Source organism: Poecilia latipinna, unplaced genomic scaffold (assembly GCF_001443285.1).
Source record: "Poecilia latipinna isolate Pla-1442-1.1 unplaced genomic scaffold, P_latipinna-1.0 Scaffold225, whole genome shotgun sequence".
Classification (NCBI taxonomy): domain Eukaryota; kingdom Metazoa; phylum Chordata; class Actinopteri; order Cyprinodontiformes; family Poeciliidae; genus Poecilia; species Poecilia latipinna.
The window spans coordinates 22,332-44,742 of NW_015112841.1; the positions used below are offsets into that span (position 1 = coordinate 22,332).

Consider the following 22,411-nt stretch of genomic DNA (forward strand, 5'->3'; position numbering starts at 1 on the left):
ATAAGCTAACAGTGTTTCTTGTTTCCCCTCTTGGTGGCACAACCAACTTGCACCAACCAAAATGAACGGCTTGTTTTAACCATTTTATTTTGATTCCTCTTCTAACTCGGACTTATAGTAGAAATCCCAGTTCAATTTATCTTTTCTTATCAATTCATTAGGCTAGATATTTTACTTATTTCATAATTCGAGGTGTCTGTGTTTGCATAACTGATTCTCTGTTCACTTTTAGACACCAAAACACAATTTAGGATCCTACTAATATATAACTTTCTTGCAATAATTTTTTTTTCTGTGTTGTATTTGTTGATGCCTCTTGGTCAGGAATCCATTCAGAAACATGATTTTAACATAAAGCTTAAACAAATAATTAAATAAATACACTATAAATACACATTTTACCTCTCCAACTTTTAATAAACAAACTTGTTTAATCAGTAAGGAAATAATCTCAAGTGATTATTTGACGTGTAACTTATCTTTGTTATCATAGAAATATATCCTACATTGAAAGGTTAAGTTCCCTCTTACATTTTCTTTGATTTACTTTTTGCAGGACAAAATAGATAATTAATCTAATCAGCTAAACAGTGTTTAATTGAATCCACTAATTGTGCCTTTTAACCCTTTACCTGAAAAACAAAACAGAACAAAAACAAGAAACCAATCTAGTCAATAATCACTGATGGATTTAATGGTGTTTTAGGTTCCAGGCAGCACAAAACACCAACTTCATAGGAACTATGAAGTAATGAATTTAATATGATTTCAACTGCATAACATTTGTTTTAAATCTCCATTATTGTTTAGTCTTGTTACACAACTGGTCAGTTTCAGTCATTTTTACTTTGGAGAGTGAGTTTGATCATTTGGCCAGTAGTCTATTTAAGGATGAAATTGAGACTTTGCGTTTTCTCTGTGCTATATATAACCCTCCAGACTAAAACACCCGCCACCCCACCACCCACAGCAGACACAAATCAACATCGGGAAGGCTCAAAACAACAAATAAAAGCCATTGGTGTGTGTATATATATATATACCCAACTTCCCTTTATGGTCTATATCTATGATGAGTGTACAATTGCGTGGATTTTTGGAGTCTAATTGTCCATTCATTCATCCCGGACTCCTGATGCGCAGTCAGGAGGACCAGCCGTGCGTGTAGCGCCGCTTGTGAACGTCTCCTCCCCTGTTTCTGCAGTGTTACAGCTCTCGCTTCTCCGCTCATCGCGCTTCTTATGCCAATGCTGCCCACGCCGCAAGAGTAAGGCGAGCCTTCTTCCTTTTTGCACAGCACCTCAACTTCTCTCCCTGTCTGCCACCATCCCTCCGCTTGATGTCCATCTTGTCCTGATCCATGCTCCGTGCCGTTTTGCGTCCTCTCGATTCTACACCATCCATTCACGCCTACTCTCATGTGCGGTCCTTGGTTCTTTTCTTTCTTTCTTTCTTTCTTTCTTTCTTTCTTTCTTTCTTTCTTTCTTTCTTTTTTTTGGCGTTACCAGCTTAGACAGAAGAGCGAAGGATTTTTTTTTTCCCCCGGCTTTCCAAAGAAAATGTTTTTCGTCTTTATTTTCGTAAACTGGCGAATCTCATGAAATTTTCTCTGGTTGAAGCTGAGGGAACGAGGATAGACCCAGCAATTTAATTTATTATTTTTACGCATCAACAATCGCCCCTATAGTCTAAAGAGAAGAAAGCTGATTTATTTTTATTTTTATTTTACTTTAGAAATTAAATAATAACAATAAAAGCAATAGCTTTGGTGGAAGATGGTTCAAAAAGCAAATCAGTGAGGGGAAGTGATCGGACTGCCTTAAGTTTGCTGAGGTAGGGTTAACTGTCAGGAAAACATCGAGGAAACGGAGTGGGAAGCGACGCGGCATTTCCAAGACGCCAGCGCAACAAGCCAGCAGCATCACACCAGCCCGCTGCGTGGATGGCACACAGGCTGCCTCTCCGCGCTCAGGTGGTGCAGGGTGGCCACGGTGAGACCGGGATCCAGTCGGGCTTCGGGGCTTTCTGTGAGTATCTGTGCCACAGCTGTGTGCACCGACCGGACCGCTCTCTCCTGCTTGGATTATCAGCAATCCACTTGATCTCCATTCTCCTTTGTAGTTTGACTCTATTTTTTTTTAACCGTCTTCAACACGCAACTGTGCGTTTCATTATCAGTATTATTATTTGTGTTTTTTCGTTCCCCCAGGTGACATTTATTTATTAATGTAAATAAGCTCATTAAAACTCTGTACTAACGTGGATTGCTTCCTTGTACATTTTTTTTGTACAACACTCTCCGCAATTTGTTGATGACAGATGAATTGTGTCTCCACAGAGCAACATGAGGGAGAAGTTCATCTCCTGAGGCTACAACTTCTACACCGGGCTGACTCAACTGACAACTGCGTCCAGGTGAGTAATGTGGTGATAAAATGTAATATAATGCAAGGAATAAAGCAAATTCCATGCCTCTAAAAAAAGAAACCCGAACTGTATTAAATCCATCTTTTTATTCCTGACGCTAGAAATTACATGCTAAGCAATAATTGTTTGTATATGTAAAAGCCAGTGTTTGTTACAACCATTTTCTGCCAATAGAAGAGAACTTGGTAACACTTCAGAAGGTTGGAGCATAAAGAGAGAAGGACCTTTGACCTTTTGTCTTGGACAGGCCTTCTAGTTCGTCCACTTCGTCCTTTTTCTTCAGCTTTCTATGGGAGGCTCAGTGCCAATAAAAAGTATTCTCCCCCTTGGATGTTTTGGCCTTTTTGTTGATTTTACAAATCAATCATAGTGAACAAAGGTGACTGATGTAGTTTAACAGAGGTCCACCCAATTGGTGCTGAGTGGATGGAGACTTCCTGAATGCACTGACTGTGTCTGCAGTGATGGTAGCATAAAGTTGCCTGAGTCTGGAAGATCCAGTCACTGGCTGCTATTACAGCATGAAGACTAAAGAACGCGCCAAGCAAAGCAGACTTAAAGCTATTGACTGGTATAAATCTGGGGATGGATACCAAAAATCCTTATGGCACTGAATATCTGAATGTGTGGCAAATTTGTGAATCTGGTTCAAACAAAAATATTTGTCCTACTAGCCTGGCTCTGATAACCATCCATTCCAAACGCACAAAAAGCAAATCCTACATGGAAATTGGACAAAAACAACAACTAACCAGCTGTTTTGATGAATTTATAGTCTTTTTTTTTTTACTTTGCAACTATATCATCTTTTTCTAAAATCTTGGCTTCCTCTTTGCTTATCTGTTTGGACATGAACATATTTTAGTGGCAAATATTTTTTAACGAACCGCTAAGTGCATATAATTTCCTCATGGTTTCTTGTAACATTGTAAATAGATCGGGAGATTCTTTGTTATTTAAAGTTGCAACGTTTTGCTGCTAATTGATTGGGATGAGGCTCAAATAACACACATATGCTCCTGGTTTGGGACAGGAAGTTGTTTTCTGTAACTCCTCCCAAGCAACCAGGTGGCGCGACAGAGACTTGCTGACCCCACTTTGCCACTTTTTGCTCAAAGTGAGTTCCAACGTGTTGCACGATAAACTTGAGTAAAACCTGCGAAACCAATATTTATGTAACTTTACCAGGGGCGCCAACTAAATTCATTAATTTAGTCAAAGCTCCTTTGTTTTTTTCCTTCGTCTTGGTGATTTTCCTTCATGGCATTTGCGAGAACTCTCGATTCTTACCGTGACTGTGTGTGCACACTTACACAGACAGACTCAAAACAAGAGCAAGCAGGCATCAAAATGACTCATTATGTGCAAGTGTTTATTTGCTGACCTTTGAACCTCTGCTTGGCAGAAAGAAAAATGTCAGAGGATTAAATCGTCACGGTTTAACTCGGTCTGTGCTACTTTTCTGTTCATTTTATTGTTTTAAAAACTGACATGAGTTTTTATTTATTTTTTTATGAAATCTTAAGGGAACATCCTGCTGGGCTCAACAGCAGTGATGAATACTTTTTTTAAAAAATAAGTCAATTTTATAACCCCTCAATACAGAGAGCTAGAGTTTACTCTGGTAACATACATTACAATAAGTCTTATTTTCTCTTTTTACATTTTTCTTGCTTCCGTTTACCTTTTGCTTTAGGATGCAATCGAATGTCCTGCAGCTCTGTGGGACAATAAAATATATTTCTATTCTCCTCTAACTGGTATTCTCCCACATAATCAATGAAATGAGAAGAAGGTTAAATATTTCACTCTTTGACTTCAAAACTCCAGTGAAACAAGAGATGAATCTTATTTATCTGCTACTACTTGTTCATGTTTTTTTGTTGTTGTTGCGAGAAATCCACTGCAGAACAACGAAGGAACCACACAGACTCTGTGGCTTGATACCGTAGTCAAAAGAAGTGTGTGGATTTCAGCACCACTACCAGTTGGAAAGCTTGCCTTTGCCATAGAAACGTCACCCACTCACACATTTGTGCAGGCTTGTGTGCCAGATGAAAGGGACTGCATTTTATTTTATGCATCTGCAGCCGAGCAGGGGGAACTGTGCCGGTTCGACTTGCTTTGTTGCCATCTGCAGCGCCGAACCCTGCTGGCATTTGGCTCACTGCGATGAGCATACAGGTGTTGTTAAGCCGTTACACTGGGATGCACAAATACAGTCGGCTTATTTCCCTCATGAGCTGCAGTTAAAAAAATAAAAATAAATAATTCCAGCTTAATTTGTGCATCTGTGTTCCCTGCCCTCCCCTCGCCCCGTGAAATGAAATCTCGATGGGGAAACGTGCTCCTCCTGTTAGGCGGGTCAGAGTGCAGGATGCAGCTCTCCTCTGCTGCATGCCAATGAGAGCCTGTGCTGTACGTAAAGCAACGTGAATCTCCCCCTGCTGCTGATGGGGGGAAACCTATTTTGGGGATGGAGGTGGTCTTAAATTTTTGATTCGGAGGCACCGGTTAAATTAATTGACGTTTCTTGGGCTGTTTCTCGCCGCTCATGCCGCTGCAGATGTTAATTCCCCGGGTGGTGTCGGCGCTGCTGCCTGGATTGTTCACTCAAAGCTGTTAAAACCCAGCTGCCACGAAAGCCACTGAAGGATTATTTTAAGGTCTTCCCCTGATATTGGCTATGTAGAGCGCAGGACTAGAGGTGTTTACTACGCTTTAGCATTAAGCAGTCTTTCCCATGCAGTTTTCATGAGCTACCGGGAGTGTTTTTCTTTTAAATAATAATGTAGAAGAGCTTACCGAGGGACCAGAGCTCTTTTCCTGCTTTCTCTTAATACCAAGAAAGATTATTTCTGGATCTTCATCTGACTACAGCGTACGCAGTGGTCTTAGTCACTTTTCCCCTCTGTACTACAGGTGCAGAGTGCAACATTTTTGCAGTTTCTCTGCACACAATGGACACATTATATGTGTAGGAGTCTAACTGGATTGTTCAGTACCCTGTGAGTCAACCAAAAGTAGCTGCCAGAGGCTTGGACTGAACAAACGGTTGGATCCCCACATCAGTTTTATATAAAAGTGCACAGCTCTGATTGCTTTTGCCTACTTTTTTTGTTTAGAGGTCATTTTAGGAAGAGAACTAAAAAGAACTGATTATGATTCATGTCTTTTATTCGCCTGCAACTTCATCCACATTTTGCTACAAACTTCAAATTATTGTGTGGTTGGATTTCATCTGATAGACCAATGCACAGTAATGAAGGAAAAGTATTCATTGTTTTCAATTTTTTTTTCCATTTTCCCCAGAACCGCATGGCATTCTGGGATATGTAAGCAGAGGAAAGGCTTTAGCCGCTCAAACTCTCACGTTTGAGTGAGTTAGTTGGTGGCATCAACCAACTCACTCACTCCTTGTTACCTAGCAACAAGTTGCTGAGTAACTTGCACAGCAGCAGTTTCAGGTTTCGCCACCTGGCCTCGAAACTGCTTAAAAATAACAATGCGGAGCGAAAACTTTGGATTAAACAGGAAAGGTCATGCAACCTCATCAGAAGTATTTCAGATATTTAAAACAATAAACTAATCAGTAATTATCCATCTCAACTGAAATGAAATGCTTATATTGTGGTATGTTTTTCAGCCATATCATCCAGTCCTACATTCAAAGTATAAAAACTTTTGTTAAGGCACTGGATCTAGAACACTCCTTCAATATTAAATCTTTTCTTTCTGTTCTCTTGCAGAGGAACCTTCCACAAACCCTCAAATGTGACACAATTTGATCTCCAGCATTAGAAGACTCCAAATCTGATCATGACTTCAGACAAACGCACCATGAGCTTACCACGACCCATCGCCCCGTGGATGTTTATCACCTTCTTGCTGGTCCTTCAGCCAGGAGTCACTCATTTCTCCCACGGCAGCTCCGGCCATGAAGACGCCGGCGACACCCCGAAGAACTGCTCCAGCGAGGACAACTGCTCAGAGGGCGTGGTGCTGCCCATGTGGAACCCCCAGAACCCTGCGGTTGGTGACAAGGTGGCTCGCGCCATTGTTTACTTTGCGGCTCTCATATACATGTTCCTGGGTATGTCCATCATCGCGGATCGTTTCATGTCTTCCATCGAGGTCATCACCTCTCAGGAAAAGGAGATCACCATCAAAAAGCCGAACGGCGAAACGACAACGACCACCGTGCGCATCTGGAATGAAACGGTGTCCAACCTGACCTTGATGGCTCTCGGCTCCTCGGCGCCAGAGATCCTGCTGTCTGTCATCGAAGTGGTCGGCCACAACTTTGAAGCTGGATCTCTGGGGCCCAGCACCATTGTGGGCAGCGCCGCGTTCAACATGTTTATTATTATCGCCATTTGTGTCTACGTGGTGCCAGAGAACGAGACCCGCAAGATAAAGCACCTGCGGGTGTTTTTTGTCACTGCCGCCTGGAGCGTGTTCGCCTACATCTGGCTGTACCTGATCCTGTCTGTCTTCTCTCCTGGGGAGGTCGAGGTCTGGGAGGCGGTCCTCACCTTCCTCTTCTTCCCTCTCTGCGTGCTGCAAGCCTGGATCGCAGACCGACGCCTGCTCTTCTACAAGTACGTCAGCAAGCGCTACCGCACCGACAAGAACCGAGGCATCATCATCGAGTCCGAAGGTGATGCCATGTTCACCAAAATGGACCTGGAGATGGACGGACAGGGCACGAACTCCCACCTTCACAACAAGGAGGCTCTGGATGGGATGCTGGAGGGGGTGGAGGAGGGTGGAGGGATGAGTGCCGAGCAGGACCAAGAGGAAGAGGCCCGCCGGGAGATGGCGCGCACCTTGAAGGACCTAAAACAGAGGCATCCAGACAAAGACATGGAGCAGCTGATTGAGATGGCCAACTACCAAGTGCTGGTGCAGCAGCAGAAGAGCCGGGCCTTCTATCGCATTCAGGCCACGCGCATGATGATCGGAGCTGGGAACATCCTGAAAAAGCACGCGGCTGACCAGGCCAGGAAAGTGGTGAGCTGTCATGAGGCCAGCGGGCAGGAGGAAGATCCCAACACCATCTACCTGCAGTTCGACCCCTCTCACTACCAGTGCTTTGAGAACTGCGGGTCCTTGAAGCTGACGGTGAGCCGCCATGGAGGAGAGGCCGGCTGCACAGTTAAGGTGAGAGCTAGAACCCAGTGACCTTGAACTTGTCCTGAGTTCAATGATGATGGTGTTCCTGGGATTGAGAATGTACATGGTGTTTTTACCATGAAAAGCACTATGAACTGCCTTGTTACTCAAATATGTGACATAAATAAACTTGACTTGACATGACAGGTAAGGTGGAATCAATGCAGCCACACTTCTTAGATATTTATTTGCAAAACATAATAAAATAAAGCCATATGTATACACTACTTTGTCTTAGGCACTTAAAATTCTAATGAAATACATCGTAAGGGTCAAATGTATGAAAACTGTTGCCAGGCTGTGTAAATGTGAAAATCTTCCAAATCCTCAGTGTGAAATAAAAACCAACCCAAACTACTTAAGCTATGAAATATTAACCAGTCAGCAATTTGCTAAAGCTCCACTCTCTAAATATTTAATGAAGTCTCTTCACCCGTGGCACACAGGTGGACTACCGGACGGAGGATGCGACAGCCACTGCAGGCTCAGACTACGAGTTTGCCGAGGGCACGTTGGTCTTCAAGCCTGGCGAGACGACTAAAGACTTCACCGTCGGCGTCATAGACGACGACATCTTCGAGGAGGACGAGCACTTCTACGTGCGCCTCAGCAACCCCCGCATCGTCCACCGGGCCGAGGTCTCCGTCCTGGAGCCCAACTCCATCACGTCCAGCAACAGCACGGTCGGCATCTCCTCCCACGTCCCTCCCAAGGCGGCCCTGGGGAACGCCCCCGTTGCCACCGTCACCATCTACGACGATGACCACGCCGGCATCTTCACGTTCGAGAGCAACTCCACCAGGGTGAGCGAGAGCGTCGGCAACATGCAGGTGAAGGTGCACAGGACGTCCGGTGCCAGGGGGAAGGTGGCCGTGCCTTACCACACCGTCGAGGGCACCGCCAAAGCAGGGGAGGACTACGACGAGGTTTCCGGCAAGCTGGAGTTCCAGAACGACGAAACCATGTAAGCGCTAATTCCTTTATTGTTTTTTAAAAACGCTCCACATCTCTTTGATTAAACATCACAGCCCACACATTGGTTATGCTAAACAGTCCTTCCATAGTATTGTACGCGGCCTATTCTGGTAACGGATGCAGGGGCTATTTTTATGAGTCACAGATACCTTCGCTTGGAGAAATTTAGATCTTTCAGGGGGGGAAGAGGTGGGAGGATAAGAGGATATAATTGAGCCGCAGATAATGACACATTGTAGCAGATGTAAGAGAAGAAGAAGGAGAATTAGAGGCACAGGAACAGCACTCTGTGAATGAATAGAGAGAATTAAAAACGTAGCCCGTTGGGATTTGCGCTGAGCGTCTGATGTTTTGCTGTGGTGCTACACTGTAGATCCCCTGCAGAAAACAAAGGGGAGAGCATGTGAGCGATAGAGTAGCGAGGATGGAAATCAAGAAAAGTGAGGAAGGGACAGAGGAAGCTTCACAAACAGGTGTGTGAGATGCAAACCTGTGTGATTCTTCCAACAACAGGACTCAGAGGCAGATGAAAAGGATCGCACAGGCCCAAAGACACAGCTCAAATCAAATTACTGGCCTTTTTTCCCCTCACTGACGTTAAGTCAAGCTAAACATTTGCTATTTTGGAAAAATTAGGTCAGAACGAGAGAGACTTTGTTTTAGCTTTCTTCAGATTCATAGGTTTACGTATATTTCATTTGTATTTGGTAGATATAACGTTGAAACTGCATGATTAAGGTCAAATAATTTGAATATCCTTCCACAAGATTCTCATGGTAGTAAGCTAGACATTTAGCTTCGTCTGGTTTGTTGGCAACTTTTCTCTCACACACTTTTTCAGCTACAAATTCCACCTTTAGAAAAATCAGACCTCCAGCAAATTTCTGGCTGTTGGATTCTCATGTGAGCTCTGTTTTCCATAATAATGAGGACATTTGCTAACGGTAATCTCTTCCTGCTGCTTTTGGACCAGTGGCTTCCTCCTCACTGAGTGGCATTCAGTGTGGGACTCGTGTAATGTGAATAGTAACACTTTCATAGCAGCTAAAATTAGCATGGCAAATTTTATCTGATTTTTATGTAATTTTTGTGGGACATGCGTCATAATTATGCACCATAAAAAGACAGACGTGGAAATCAGGGTGTAAAAAAAATGGCTGAAAATTAAAATTATGATCTTATGAAAGATGTCTGTGACACTGGAGCGAATCACATCGCAGTCCCACCACTCCTGGTTGGGTCAGAAGTTGCAGTCATCGCTCCCCAAAGGTCATCGCTTTATTTTTATTAGCTTTCTTCTCGCTATTACGATTTTGAGACGATACTGTCGGCTCTCGTTGCCGAGTAAACTTTATGAATTGATCCATAAACGACTCCATCCGTTATTACTTCCGTAAGCAGAGCGCCGCTGTGTGACATCAAAGTTCTTCTTCTGTGCATGTGGGTCGCTTTGGGGACACAAACCATTCACACAGAAGTCTCACTGCAGTCGGGTTTAATTAGTAGTATGAACAACCACACACACACACACACACACACACAATAAAAAATGGATTTCAGCAAAAAAAAAAAAAAGGAAAACCTTCAGTGTGAAAGCAGCCTTTAATGTTTGTGAAATTCACAATTTCAAGAAAGTAAATTAAAAAAACCTTTAATTATTCTGAGATTTTGAAATAAAAATCATTTCATACCAACAGTGTACTCCATAGATACTCTTTGTCTCCGGTATGTATCTGGTGTTAATAGTAACTACATGTGGGTTGTATTTGCTTTATGACTTCACAAGCAGAGGTCTCTCTCTCTCTGGTTATTTTTCTCCACTAATTTTAAAGACAAACAAAACCCTCGCCATGTCAAGCTCATCACAGAACGAGTATCAGCTCCACTGGAGGACAAAAGGAAAGAACGGAGCGCGTCTGCGCGCGCAGAGTTTCAGGGGCCGCGTGTAGGTGGATGGTGTGGGCCGGCTCGAGTGGGAGGGAAGGCAGGTGAATACACGGTGTCAGAGAGAAGCGAGAGCTCACCTAATTTCTCTACTTTGCCTCGCAGTAGTGGAGGTGAGATGCGAACAGATCGCTTTTGTATGTTTGGCTGTTTGCTTCTGTCTTCTCATTTGCAATCAAGGCCGCGCTTGTGTGTGTGTGTGTGTGTGTGTGTGTGTGTGTGCTGATTCCACTTCTTTAAACCTCGAACATCAAACAAAAACGCCACTCCGAAGGCGAATTAAAGGGAACTTCTTTAGCATCCGAGGCAATTAAAGCGGCTGACGAGGGGTCGAGAGAGTCCCGCAAGTTCTGAGCACGCTGCAGACGGCTGCACATAATGAGTCAGGAGTGTATAACAATGAGAGATTAAAGTCGGGCAACGTGTGTCTGCAATCAAACAGGAAGCTGAGCTGTGGATAAAATCCTCAACTACCGAACCAAGATCATCGGGCTTACAGAGACTCAAGCGTCCTGCCTAATTTATGACAGGAGTAATGCTTCCTTCAGATGACGACGGAGAGCGAGATCCGGCAAGGGAGGACAGTTTGCCACAAGAAGTTCATGAGAAGAATACAAGTTGCAGATGTAAGGGGGGGGAAAAATGCCGAAGCGACGGCAAGCTTTTCCCGTGCTCCTCGGATTAAAAGGGCGACGTGAAGGAAGGGAAGCACGAAGGCGAGGGCGCTTTGATCATGAGTGGAAATCTTTGATTAAAGATCCCCGATCTCAAGAGGCAGATCGAGTAAAGCCCCCCCCCCACCACCAACTTGCGCTGAGTTAATTTTCCGATCCCATTTCTATGAAAAGCCTTCATCTCTGCGCGCCACCTGAGGCTGTTTGTGCCTCCTTCATGCTGAACGTCAGGGTGCAGGATTGTGATTAGGCAAGAGCTTAAGTCAGAGTCCACATGGTGTTCGTTTTCACTTCGGAAAATGGCAAACAGGGAATCAAAAACTAATTAATGTTAAGTGTGTGGACGTGCAGAGGTTTTCAAAGGGTTCGTGCTGTAGTACATAGGACTTAATAAAACTTCCTTCCTTTGGTCCCAGCCAACATGCCTAGGTGGGACCCAATGTGGGGGAAAGGAGGGTTGATATATGGGTCCCATATGGGTTTGTATGTGGGTTCCACGATGGCCCCACATGGGTTTGCCCATGTAGGGCCACAGCCCACATGGGCGCTACATGGGCCCTAAATGGACAAACCCATGTGGGCCACCACCATATAGGGCCCATGTAGGGCCCATGTGGGCTGTAGCCCTACATGGGCAAACCCATATGGGACCCATATAGTCTGCCCTCCTTTTCTCCATTTGGGGCCCACATAGGCATGCTGGCAGGGGTTTTGCCATTTCTCCATGCGTTGTTTTCAACCAGTCACACGGTTCAGTTTTACATGTTGGAGTGAAAAATAAGCTGTAACTAGAACGCGAGTTGCAGTTGAATTTCCATTTTGCCGCTAATTGTCCAGGTGTTTCACTATCAACAGAGACTTGCCACTTTCTCTGCAGTGAGTCTGTGGCGCTTGCTGCTCTGCGGGCTGCCAGAGTTCGTGTTTCAAACAGAGCTGGCTTTTCTTACCCAATATTTCCCTGAGCGACCGGGAGAAAGAGCTGACACTCTGCAGCGGCCCTCTAGGGCCCTCTGTATCCTCTCTGTATTTGTGTGCGCCGGCTACAGCGTCTCAGGCTTTCCGCTCGCTCCTTTCTGTGTGCAAGTCGACGTTTGAGCACGCAGGAGAGAAAAACGGGGAGGAAGCCAAGTTTTTAAGCTTTTGACACAGAGCCAGGAGGAACGGCTTAAAATCTCTGCATGCAGTTGAATCATATTTGCCATCTAAATGCATCCCTGTGGTAACTAGATTATGGTGTACAAACACAAACCTCCGAACTGAAATAAACAAGCGGACATGGAAAAGTGTTTTGATTCCGCGCTTGCGGATTACAGGAAGATCCGTATCGAGGATAAGCTCGCATCTGGTTTTGTTTGCCACCTCACAATGTGCAACCCGTTCGCTCCTGTCAGGGTTGAAGTGGGTAATCGGAGCAATTACATAACCAAAGATGAAAGAGTTGAGGCTGTTTCCCTTCTTAAAAGGGGGAAACCAATATCCTGATACGATGCTCTTTGTTGCTCACATCTGACGTAGTCACGATCAGTAACACTTTTGGATGCACACAGATGACAGGGGATCTACAAGTCAAATTTAAGACTTTTTAAGAGCTTTTGTAATGTCACCTTGAATGAAATCTAAGACAGAAAAAACTCTAAATGTTGTGGATGATTGGGTGATCCTGTTCTACGCAACCGAGCATCGTAAAAAACCCCATAGTGCCTAGCTTAAAGGCACCTAGCCTCGCATGGATTGGCAACAGAAGCGAGTCAGTGGTGAAAACAAACGACGTACAACTGCTGATAAATGCTAACAGGATAGCTAACCAGCTTGTTATTAAGGGTATATTAGCAGCTAGCTAGCGGTAGCCTCAATCGCCACAAAGTCAAACTTTTGCCAAACTGGACCGTCCCATTAGAAAAACTACACATACAAGATTAAATAGATAAATTCAAGTCCTGTAATTAACATATTGAAGACTAAATCACATTTTTAATTCAGTTTAAGACATTTTAATTTTAGATATGTGGATTTAAGACTTTTGAAGGATGCGCGGACAGCCAGGATAAGATGGAAGCGGTGCGGTAAACGTTGACTAACAGGTTCACAGCAGCCGCTCCGCAGCTCACAAATCATCTTCCTTCCAGTCTCATTAAGGGAGAAGGAAAGCTCTGCTTCATTTACGCAGCACTAATGTGAGACTGCCATTCTTCTAGCTTGTGCACCAAGCAATCTAATTTTAACTCTCCAGGTAATTACGCTACACTTATTTTATTTATTTATTTCCTTTTTAGCTTTGTGGCACAGCTTTGCACAGATATGATTCACAGTTAATCCAAACTGAAATATCTTAATAAGTATTCAGCACATTTGTGTGTTTGCTGCTAGCATTCACGATCCCCTGACATTTCGTCTATCATCACCTGAAGGAGAAAAGTTTGTTTTCATTCATGCAGTGGAATATTAGTGACAAAGACGCTCCCTGTTCCCAGAAGAGTCGTCTTTAAGAGTTTGCAGCTTTTGTTCCTGTTGGCAAACGGCTGACAGTGACTCTAACCATCAAATTTAGTCTTCTCATTCATCTCTGGGTTCACCTCAGCGATTCCTTCATTTTTAACTCTCTTTTCATATTTTTTACACAAAAATATCTTCTGGATCAGGACAAAAAAAATCCATACTGTTCCTTTAATCCTTTATGACCAACTCTTAAGACTTTTTGTTTTGTTTACTATGCTAGTTATTTGCTTCACCTTTATGCACATTTTTTTAGATGATATATTTAAATTTATTTTGATATGACTTGTTGAAACTTTGTTGTTTTTTTTTACATATTAGGGTGTTTCCTAAGGAAACACCCTAATACCCACAGGATAGCACAGGATAACTTCTGCTTCATAAACTAAACATAGATATAAAACTTTCTAAACATAACTTTTAACTGGCTGGTATTTCAGAGACCTACAGCCTCTTTTTCTATATAAACTTCACTGTAAATAGTAATAAATGCCTGAGGAAAACACTGATTTGTTTGATTAATAAAATAACCAATCTGTGTTTCCCACAAAGCAAACTTGCTAAGTTACATTTCATAACCTCTCAACAAAAGCCCGCTACCAAAAACCTGAACTGTCCCTTTAACTGGGTCGTCAGCCGTGTGAGGTTCAATCAGTTCAGGCTTTTCACCGCCTGTCACAACGCATGTTCATTTCCTCCCACTAATTCAAAAATGATGACGTGAAAACAAGGTTGCGGCTCTTTGACGTGTAGACCAATGGAAGGAAAAGTGGGAAATATACACCGAAATGACTGCTGATTTATTAAAAAGCCTTCAAGCTGAAGTCAGACTTCAGAGGCTCTTTTTCTGTGAATCTTTTAAGCGCTAGTCCCAGAGAAATGGAATAAAGTCGGGGGAAAAAGTCCCTTCACTCTGTCAGACCAACACAATGTCAAGGCAGAAATGCAACACTGGGTCAAATGCCTTCTGAATTCATCTTTTTGTGAATCTTCACAGCAAAACTACAAAGATAATTGAATGTTTGTCCAAAAACACGGTGATCTCAGTTTAGCTAACATCATGGCCAGGGGTGCAACTACATGTCATCGCCCCCCCCCCCCAATAACATAAACTTGTACAACTCATTTTTAATTAAAGTATCAAAAATAATAAAGCATCCACGCTAACTGTTAGCCTGTGTCTAGAACCGCCTATGGGCTGCAGGTCTAAAGCATTTTGTAAGGAAGTTTTCTATCATTCTTATAACTTGATAGGAAGCCTGAACCAAACTGGCAACCCACATTAATAAAACGGTGAATAATATTGACCACAAAACACTGAATGTATAAAAGGTATCAACATTTTTCCTACACAATCCTAACAAATGTTTTTAATGTTGAAAAAATAAGCGGTTTCTCTTCATAATATTTATTAATTTACTATTAATCTATTTGTATGATTTGTGCGCCACTGAATATCGCCAACACATTTTTTAATGCCCCTGTTCTCTCAGATAGCCATACGCTGTCAGGATAGCATACATGCAGTGAGTAGCATGCCCGCGCATGCGCATTAAGAAGGCCGACCGTCAGTGGAGTTGTCAATTCAGCAGAGGCAACAAGTTATGACGAAAATAAGTAATTAAATTGTCATAATATGACATAATGTGATAACTAGATGGATATACATGCGTTGTCGTGGTTTCAAAGTGTATTTATAGCAGGTCTGGCTGCAGCTGGATGCCACACAAATGTTAATAACAAAGTATATGATTATCTACGTCATGATTCAATGTTGCTGATTAAATAAAATCATATGGTAATGACAGCGTATACATGTCTGAGCTAAGCGTATGACTATCAGACAACATATGCTGATCTGACAGAACAGCGCCACTGATAATGGCCTGCAGGCTAGCAGACCGTCAGCAGGGATACAGGTGCTTTATTGTTTGGAGACATGATTATTTCACATTATGTCACAGTGCCAGGTTACTGAGGCACAACACCATCCTTCTGCAAAATCATTCGCTTAAAGGATCATAAATGAAGTAATGAGGGGATGTAAAGGTAATAAAGCTCATATATTTAAAAGATTGAAGCTAGAAGACTGATTGGGCCTCATACGGCAAGTTAGTTATCCAGTAACTCATTTTCGATAACAATCAATTACAGCCGTCTCAGTGTCTCCAGAGGGCTTTAAGGAAAAGATACCGTAGGATAAAAAAGACTTAGATTTACTATAAATGACTCTTTAGCTGTTTGGCAACAGAACTCTTTCTAATAACCTCCATTACCGCCGAATCAGAATGACCTGAGATTGACCTGACATGTTTGATTACACATACACTATATGTGTTGATATTCCACAGTCTTTCTAAAGTAATTATAATTTAATGAATACAGTTTGATTATATTTGATTTTATGAGTCTGTCAGACTTAGCTGGAAATTGAAATAACAAAGTGAAGGTATAATAAGCTTGTATCCTACACTAAAATATTATTTATATTTTTCTGTGCTGGTTTCGTCTTGTGTTTTTTTTTTCTTATTTGTCTTGTATACGGAAAGTTTGACAATGAACCCCCAAAAATGTGTGTGGCATCTTTAGTGTAATTGGTCATAAATGTGCAGTGAAAATGTGCAGCGTAAGGTGAAAAGTATGGCCGATAGGGGGCACTGCTGAGCCCCAAAGTCACATAATGCTCCTTTTTTACACATTGAAAAGACTGAAGACAGTCAGAAGATAGACAAAGGTCGGCTCATACATGATTTTTAAATTTAATAAAAGCAAGAGACCAACCAAAAAAACAAAACAAAACTAGAAAAAACATTGAAATAAAAAAACTATTTGACCTATATTTAATATTATTTTATTTTTCTTGCCATCGTTCTGTTGAAAAGAATTTAAATGATTAGAATTAAAAGCTTTGATCACTTCACTTTTGATTAACTCTACATTAGTTGGCGATTTTCTTCTTTATGAGCAGATTAACTCTGCAAACTTTGTGAATCAGCATAAAACTCAGAGATTTTATTGATATTTTGTGACTGCGCTTGAATGCAGTAGAAGACGTTGAATGTCGCTATAAACTGGTAATTATCTCAATCACTCACAGTTCAGATGTGATAAAACAACGAGTGCTGATGATTACTACAGGACTAGAGTCACTGTCCGATCTTCGCCCTTTCAAGCTCACTCCATAGTATCATGGCTAAGTACATTATTTATATTTATTCATAATCTCCTCCATTCTGTTCTTCTGCTGTTCTCAGCCCTTACAAGAGCCTGAAATAAAGAGATTCAGCTCAGGTTTAAGGAAGCATCTTTTCTGAATTACTGAAAAGAGCTGATACATCTTTGCTGAATCTCTCTTTTCCTTCTGTTATTCCAGAGAAATAATATAAAAATAAGGCGTACCCTCTCTTTTTTTTTCTATCTAATGTTATCAGACTCTTATGCAATGTGAGGAACCCTTGGCAGTTTTACTCCTGCTTCCACATGGAGCCAACCAGGCTGCAGTGTTCAAGGCCTCAAAGCTCAGACAGGACAGTTTGTGTGTGCGACACGATGCAACAGCTCAGGACTACGATGCAAATTTCTCAGAAACTACCCCAGCGCTTCAGGAGACTGGCAGGCAAAGATGAACAGGGCACAGGGAAATGTGATATGCTTTAAGTGAGAGCTGTGAAGTCTCGATGGAAATGTTCTGTAGCTTTAACAACGGCTTGAAAAGACGGAGGCTGCAGCTCCTACAAATCAGATAAATGAAATGCAGGGTTTTCCGCAGCATGCTGGATATTTTTACCCTGCAAATTCACAAAAATGTGAAAAGAAAAAAGGAATGTTTTTCACTTGACAAAAATATGGCTTCCTCAGATTAATAGATCTAGCTTTAATAACGGATTAAAATCATTATTTAGCTGTGTCATTCATAAATTAGAGGTGTCCTGATGAAGCTCTTTTGTCAGATTATAAGTATCCTTAAGGAGGATTAAACATGCTTTTCAGTAAGCCCACATTTCTGTGTTTTAAATGTTTCTTTCATCAGTCTGGTGTAATTTCTAATCTTAAACGTCGTGTTTTAATCACCTGTGAGCGGAAAATAATTGTAATTAAAACAAATAAAGGCTTCAAAACACCTTAAGTGTACATTACGTGTCTTAGTCATCTGAGTTAATGAAATAAACTTTTCAGAAATATTAAAATTCGTCAAATACGGTACCGTAAAAGTAGTCGTCCTCTCAACGATTTGTTTCTTTTTACTGTAATTTAGAGCATTAAATAAATCTTAACCTGAGTCAACATATAACGACACAAAGCAGGCAAGAAGATCTCAAAAAGCAGCCATGCACCATGCCCTGATTTAAAGAAATTAAAGAACAGAGGGAGAAGCAAACTTTCTGACATCTGTCCCTCTGGTTGCAAAGCGAGGCGCATCCACAGTGAGAGCAGCTTCCCACAAACACAGGAAGCATGAAAATACAGGAAGCATGAAAATACAGGAAGCGTGAAAACAGGAAGCGTGAGTCGGTGCTGGACCTTTCCAGGAGAAAGTGATGGGAGCTCCGGCTCTGCTGAGAGATCCTCGTCTTAATGGCTCAGTTCATTAAATCGAAATGACTCTTTTTACTCTCAAACAGCTTCTCTGAATTTATGCTGCCGAAATTAATCTATTATTAATAACAACGCGAAAATGGGGTCTCAGATCAATTACTACTGTAAAATAAACAGAGCGATAACGTGAAATGTCGAATAGTCCTATAGCTAATTATGCTAATCACTGATTGGAAAAATACATATCGAAGTGCAGAAACCTCTCATGTGCTTGTGCAGGTTATTGTGTCCTGGTTATGATCTCCGTAGGAATGATTTTCAATATAACTACAAAACCTGGAAAAAGGAAAATTTTTAGTCCATTTAAACAGTTAAGCTGGACAAACGTCTGACTAGCTGTTAGCTTCCTCTCAAAGTCGTAGCAAACAGGCATGAAGTTTAAAAGCCTTCAATAAAACTTCCTGCATCTTGGTCATAATATATTCAGTTATACTACCCCTCCTCCACCTGTTGCTGCCAGTCTGGATGGAGGAAAAGACAAGTCGGCTGCTTCAAAAATGCTTAGGGTTGGAAAAACATTTTTAAAAATCCCAGACTGTAATCTACATAAGAGCTAACTATCAGTGTTTGACGCTCAGATTTCTGTTTCTTACAAAAATCAGCGTAAGATATTATAATTATTACTTTGCTTATAGCACATGTGTCAAACTCAAGGCCTGGGGGCCAAATCTGGCCCGCTGTAGCTTCTTGTGTGGCCCTCAAGACTCCAGGTGCCAAATTACATCAACCAGTCCTCCCAGTTTCCTGTGATTGTGGAAATTCATGTCAAAATCAACAGATTCCCACATTTCTTCTTGATAATACATAACTGAAAATGATCCAGAAAATTATGAGAAACATTGTGTTTATCTGACCACTAACTCCCACCGGTAGGTGGGAGTATTTTGTACTTTTACGACCCACTGCCTCAGCCTTATTTGATGTCAAGTTATTAGTCTGTGAAGTTATTGGTCTGTGATCGATGTGACGGTCAGCAATGTCACATTTAACGTCACACATAAACGTCAATATTTTAAAATTCCTTGAGAATATTTCTAAATTAGCCCCACAAAATTTGTGAATTTATTGTTCCATCCCAAAAAAACAAATCACTAAATCCTGGAGGGACTGGACGATGTGAAAAGATGTTTAATTTTAGGAACTACTAAAACTGCAAAGATTTGTTATTATTTAACAGTTGGTTGATGGGTTTTATCGACACATTCTGGCACGACCGGCCCTTTAAAAACATTAAGGATCTTGATTTGGCCCAAAACGAAAATGAGTCTGACATCCCTGGCTTTTAGTAACCGTTGCCGCCATTTTATTTTAAAAATAAAAAGTTGACCGCGTTACGTTTTGATGCTGTCATGCCAGAAAAACTCTTTGTGGCATCAATCTTATAAAGTCAGAATCTCATCATGGGTTTCATGCCGTAGTGTTAGGATAGAAAACAGGAGGCAGTGTGGTGTGAAAACAGGAAATGGACGGCAACACAAAAATATAAACAAATGGCCAGAAACAGGAAATGGATGAGGAGATTGTTTTTCAGAATACTGCCCCATGGGAAAACTATGCAACCATTACGAGACAACTGAAGGAGAAGAAGAAGAAGAAATTGACCGCAAGAGTAAGTATTTCTATAAGCCTGGAGATGTTAAGCTCCTCATTTCCCCAAGGTCTGTAAAATCTTTAAAATGATACATGCTTTCATTTCTGCATAGTGAAAAAATCATTTTTCCCATGAATTAATGGAAAAAAAAGAAAATCAGAAATATGCTGTCCTTGGTGCCAAACAGGTGGAATGAAATAAGTCTAAAAGATGCTTCCAATGGTTTTCTGCATATTAAACAAAACAGCTTTTCTTTTTTTTAATTTTTATTTTTATTTATTTTTTTGCTTATTATTTATTCAGGCATATTGTGAGTCAGCCTAAGGACATGGCCTTCTGGATCCAACCAGGCTGGAGATGCAGAAACAAAACACCTCACATTAAACTTTAATGCAGGGAATGCTCCACAACTTCCAATAACACCGATTTTAAGACCCACGGGAGATACGATGGGATGGATTTTGTATGGAAATCGACTCGATGTTCTCCAGGTGAACATCGACCTTAGCGAGTCACAGCGTGAATATGAACCAAACCAATACTTTAATTAAAACCCAAACTGTTCAAAGCAGTAGCTTCTGAGCCAATACATAGAAAATGGAATAAAATCAGCCAGTCAGACTTTGTGAGATTGGTTGATTTTGGTGTTTAAGTTATTCCAAACTCTCTGTCGAAAAAATACCCTCTGCTTCTCAGTAAATGAAGGCGATCGATATTTAACCTGTCAATATTTTTCCAGTTAGTCAGCTATTTTATCTAGCACGGCTCTCCCTGGGAACGACTTCTGTTCTCAGAACTGATTCATAAGTTTCTCAAGCCGGCACACCTGAGCCTCAGCATGATCAGATAAATTCATACAGTAAATTAAAATGACTCATAAAATCTGAATTTTGAGCTACATATTTGACTCAAGTGGATGATTAAAATCAATAATATTTCAGGTAAAGCTTAATTGGTTTACTATTCACTGATAACTATGTTTAAAACGCCATGTAGTGGTTTACAAAATAGTTTTTCTGTTTGTAAAAAAATAGCAGTAGTTTAATTTTTTTTATTATTATTTACATCCACTGAATTACTGAAACCTGAGTAGATTATTCCAGACTGAACAAAAACTTTTTTCTTTTTTTGTGTTTTCACAAATGAGTTTGCCTGAAACTGTATTTTTGCTCAGCAGCCATCACTCATTAGGCCTTGTTACATAAAACCTTTCTGAAACCTAAATGCTCCGTCACACTGCCTGCGTTTCCATGGTAAAAGAAGAGCCGCAGCTTTAAATAAACAACACTCCAGCATTTCCTTTTTGCATCTGACACTGCAGAATACCCGATTTGATCACCAGTTAAGGCAGGTTGTCACGCATTTGTTTGGCATGTCGGAAAATGTTGCAGGATGGCAGTAATGTGCCACTCATATGCGTAATGGAGTTTACTCAAGAGTCCTCCAGTGAGGGTAAGGCTCCCATTAGCCCTAACTGGTTTCTAATAGAGCGCTTTGGAGATGCTGTGGGTTTATTTCATGTCTATATAACCTTTATTTAACCTGTTTTCAACCAAAACGTTCAGAAAACATCAAAACATCAGGATATCACACAGCAGAAAACAGAAGAATATCATAAAGCAGAGAAAAAATTAGAAATGCAGCCATACTCAAACTGACTAGACATATTATAATACTGATAGTGTTTTAAAAGCAGGTACATTGGTCATGTTTCATGGTTTTTATCGAGTTGATAAAGGTCAATACTTTAGTGTTTTTTCAAGTTGTTCCAAACGTTGGTTTGACCTAATAATGAACGAACTCTTGGAACTGAAATGAAAGTATTGTTGGGAATATTGATGGAGGGGTTTTGGTAATAGTTTTATACATGAATTTGTACCAATTTATTCAGCTGTGTGAATGAAGTGATGGCCCAGTTTACATGAGATTCATGTCCTGAATGTACAACCAATAAATCTGAAGTTAATGCATGGCGGCGTCACGTGAATACACAGCAAATTCAAAAGTGCTAGATTTCCAGTGTAAATGTTGCATGTTAAAAAAAAACAGTGTTAATTCAACAACATGAGTGTTAGTGTTAGTTTCCCTAACACTCACTAAAGAGTTCCAAAGTGTTAAACAAAAAGCAATCCAGTTCAGTGTTGATTTAGAAATCAACATCAGACAGTTCCTCCCACAATTATAACATATTTGTGACATCACATCAGAGAAGGAACAACAGGTAGTGTGGGGGTTGCAACAGGCCCCCAGCCTGGACCTACAGGGGGCTGACCTGGGAGGCAAAACATGACTTCATTACTTGATTAACACACTTGACGAGAAATGTTAAAGGAAAGCTCTCTGAAATTATAAATTATGCTTCCCCAGTAGGTTATATAGTAGGGTGCCCCATTGTTGACTCATGCTTGCTAAAAACCTTACCAGACTGACTGATTTTAGTGACATAGTGAGTGTAAAATATTGAATAAAAAGTTCTGCCACATGACTGGCTTTATTTTCACTCTTATATTTAACTTTATGACACACAAAGCTACAA

At 41.3% G+C, this 22,411-nt stretch overlaps 1 protein-coding gene across 2 annotated transcripts in view; it reads left to right on the forward strand.

The window, feature by feature from the left end:
* Positions 1–1,084: 1,084 nt before the first annotated feature.
* slc8a4a (solute carrier family 8 member 4a) overlaps positions 1,085–22,411 on the forward strand; it is a 41,718-nt gene continuing 20,391 nt past the window's right edge. The window contains exons 1-4 of one of the 2 annotated variants that reach the window (XM_015031954.1): positions 1,085–2,027; positions 2,339–2,415; positions 6,177–7,590; positions 8,049–8,566. In XM_015031954.1, the coding sequence (XP_014887440.1) occupies positions 6,247–7,590; positions 8,049–8,566 (1,862 nt within the window). In that variant the 5' untranslated portion in view covers positions 1,085–2,027; positions 2,339–2,415; positions 6,177–6,246. The remainder of the gene's footprint in view (positions 2,028–2,338; positions 2,416–6,176; positions 7,591–8,048; positions 8,567–22,411) is intronic. The other variant, XM_015031955.1, reaches the window with a different exon arrangement.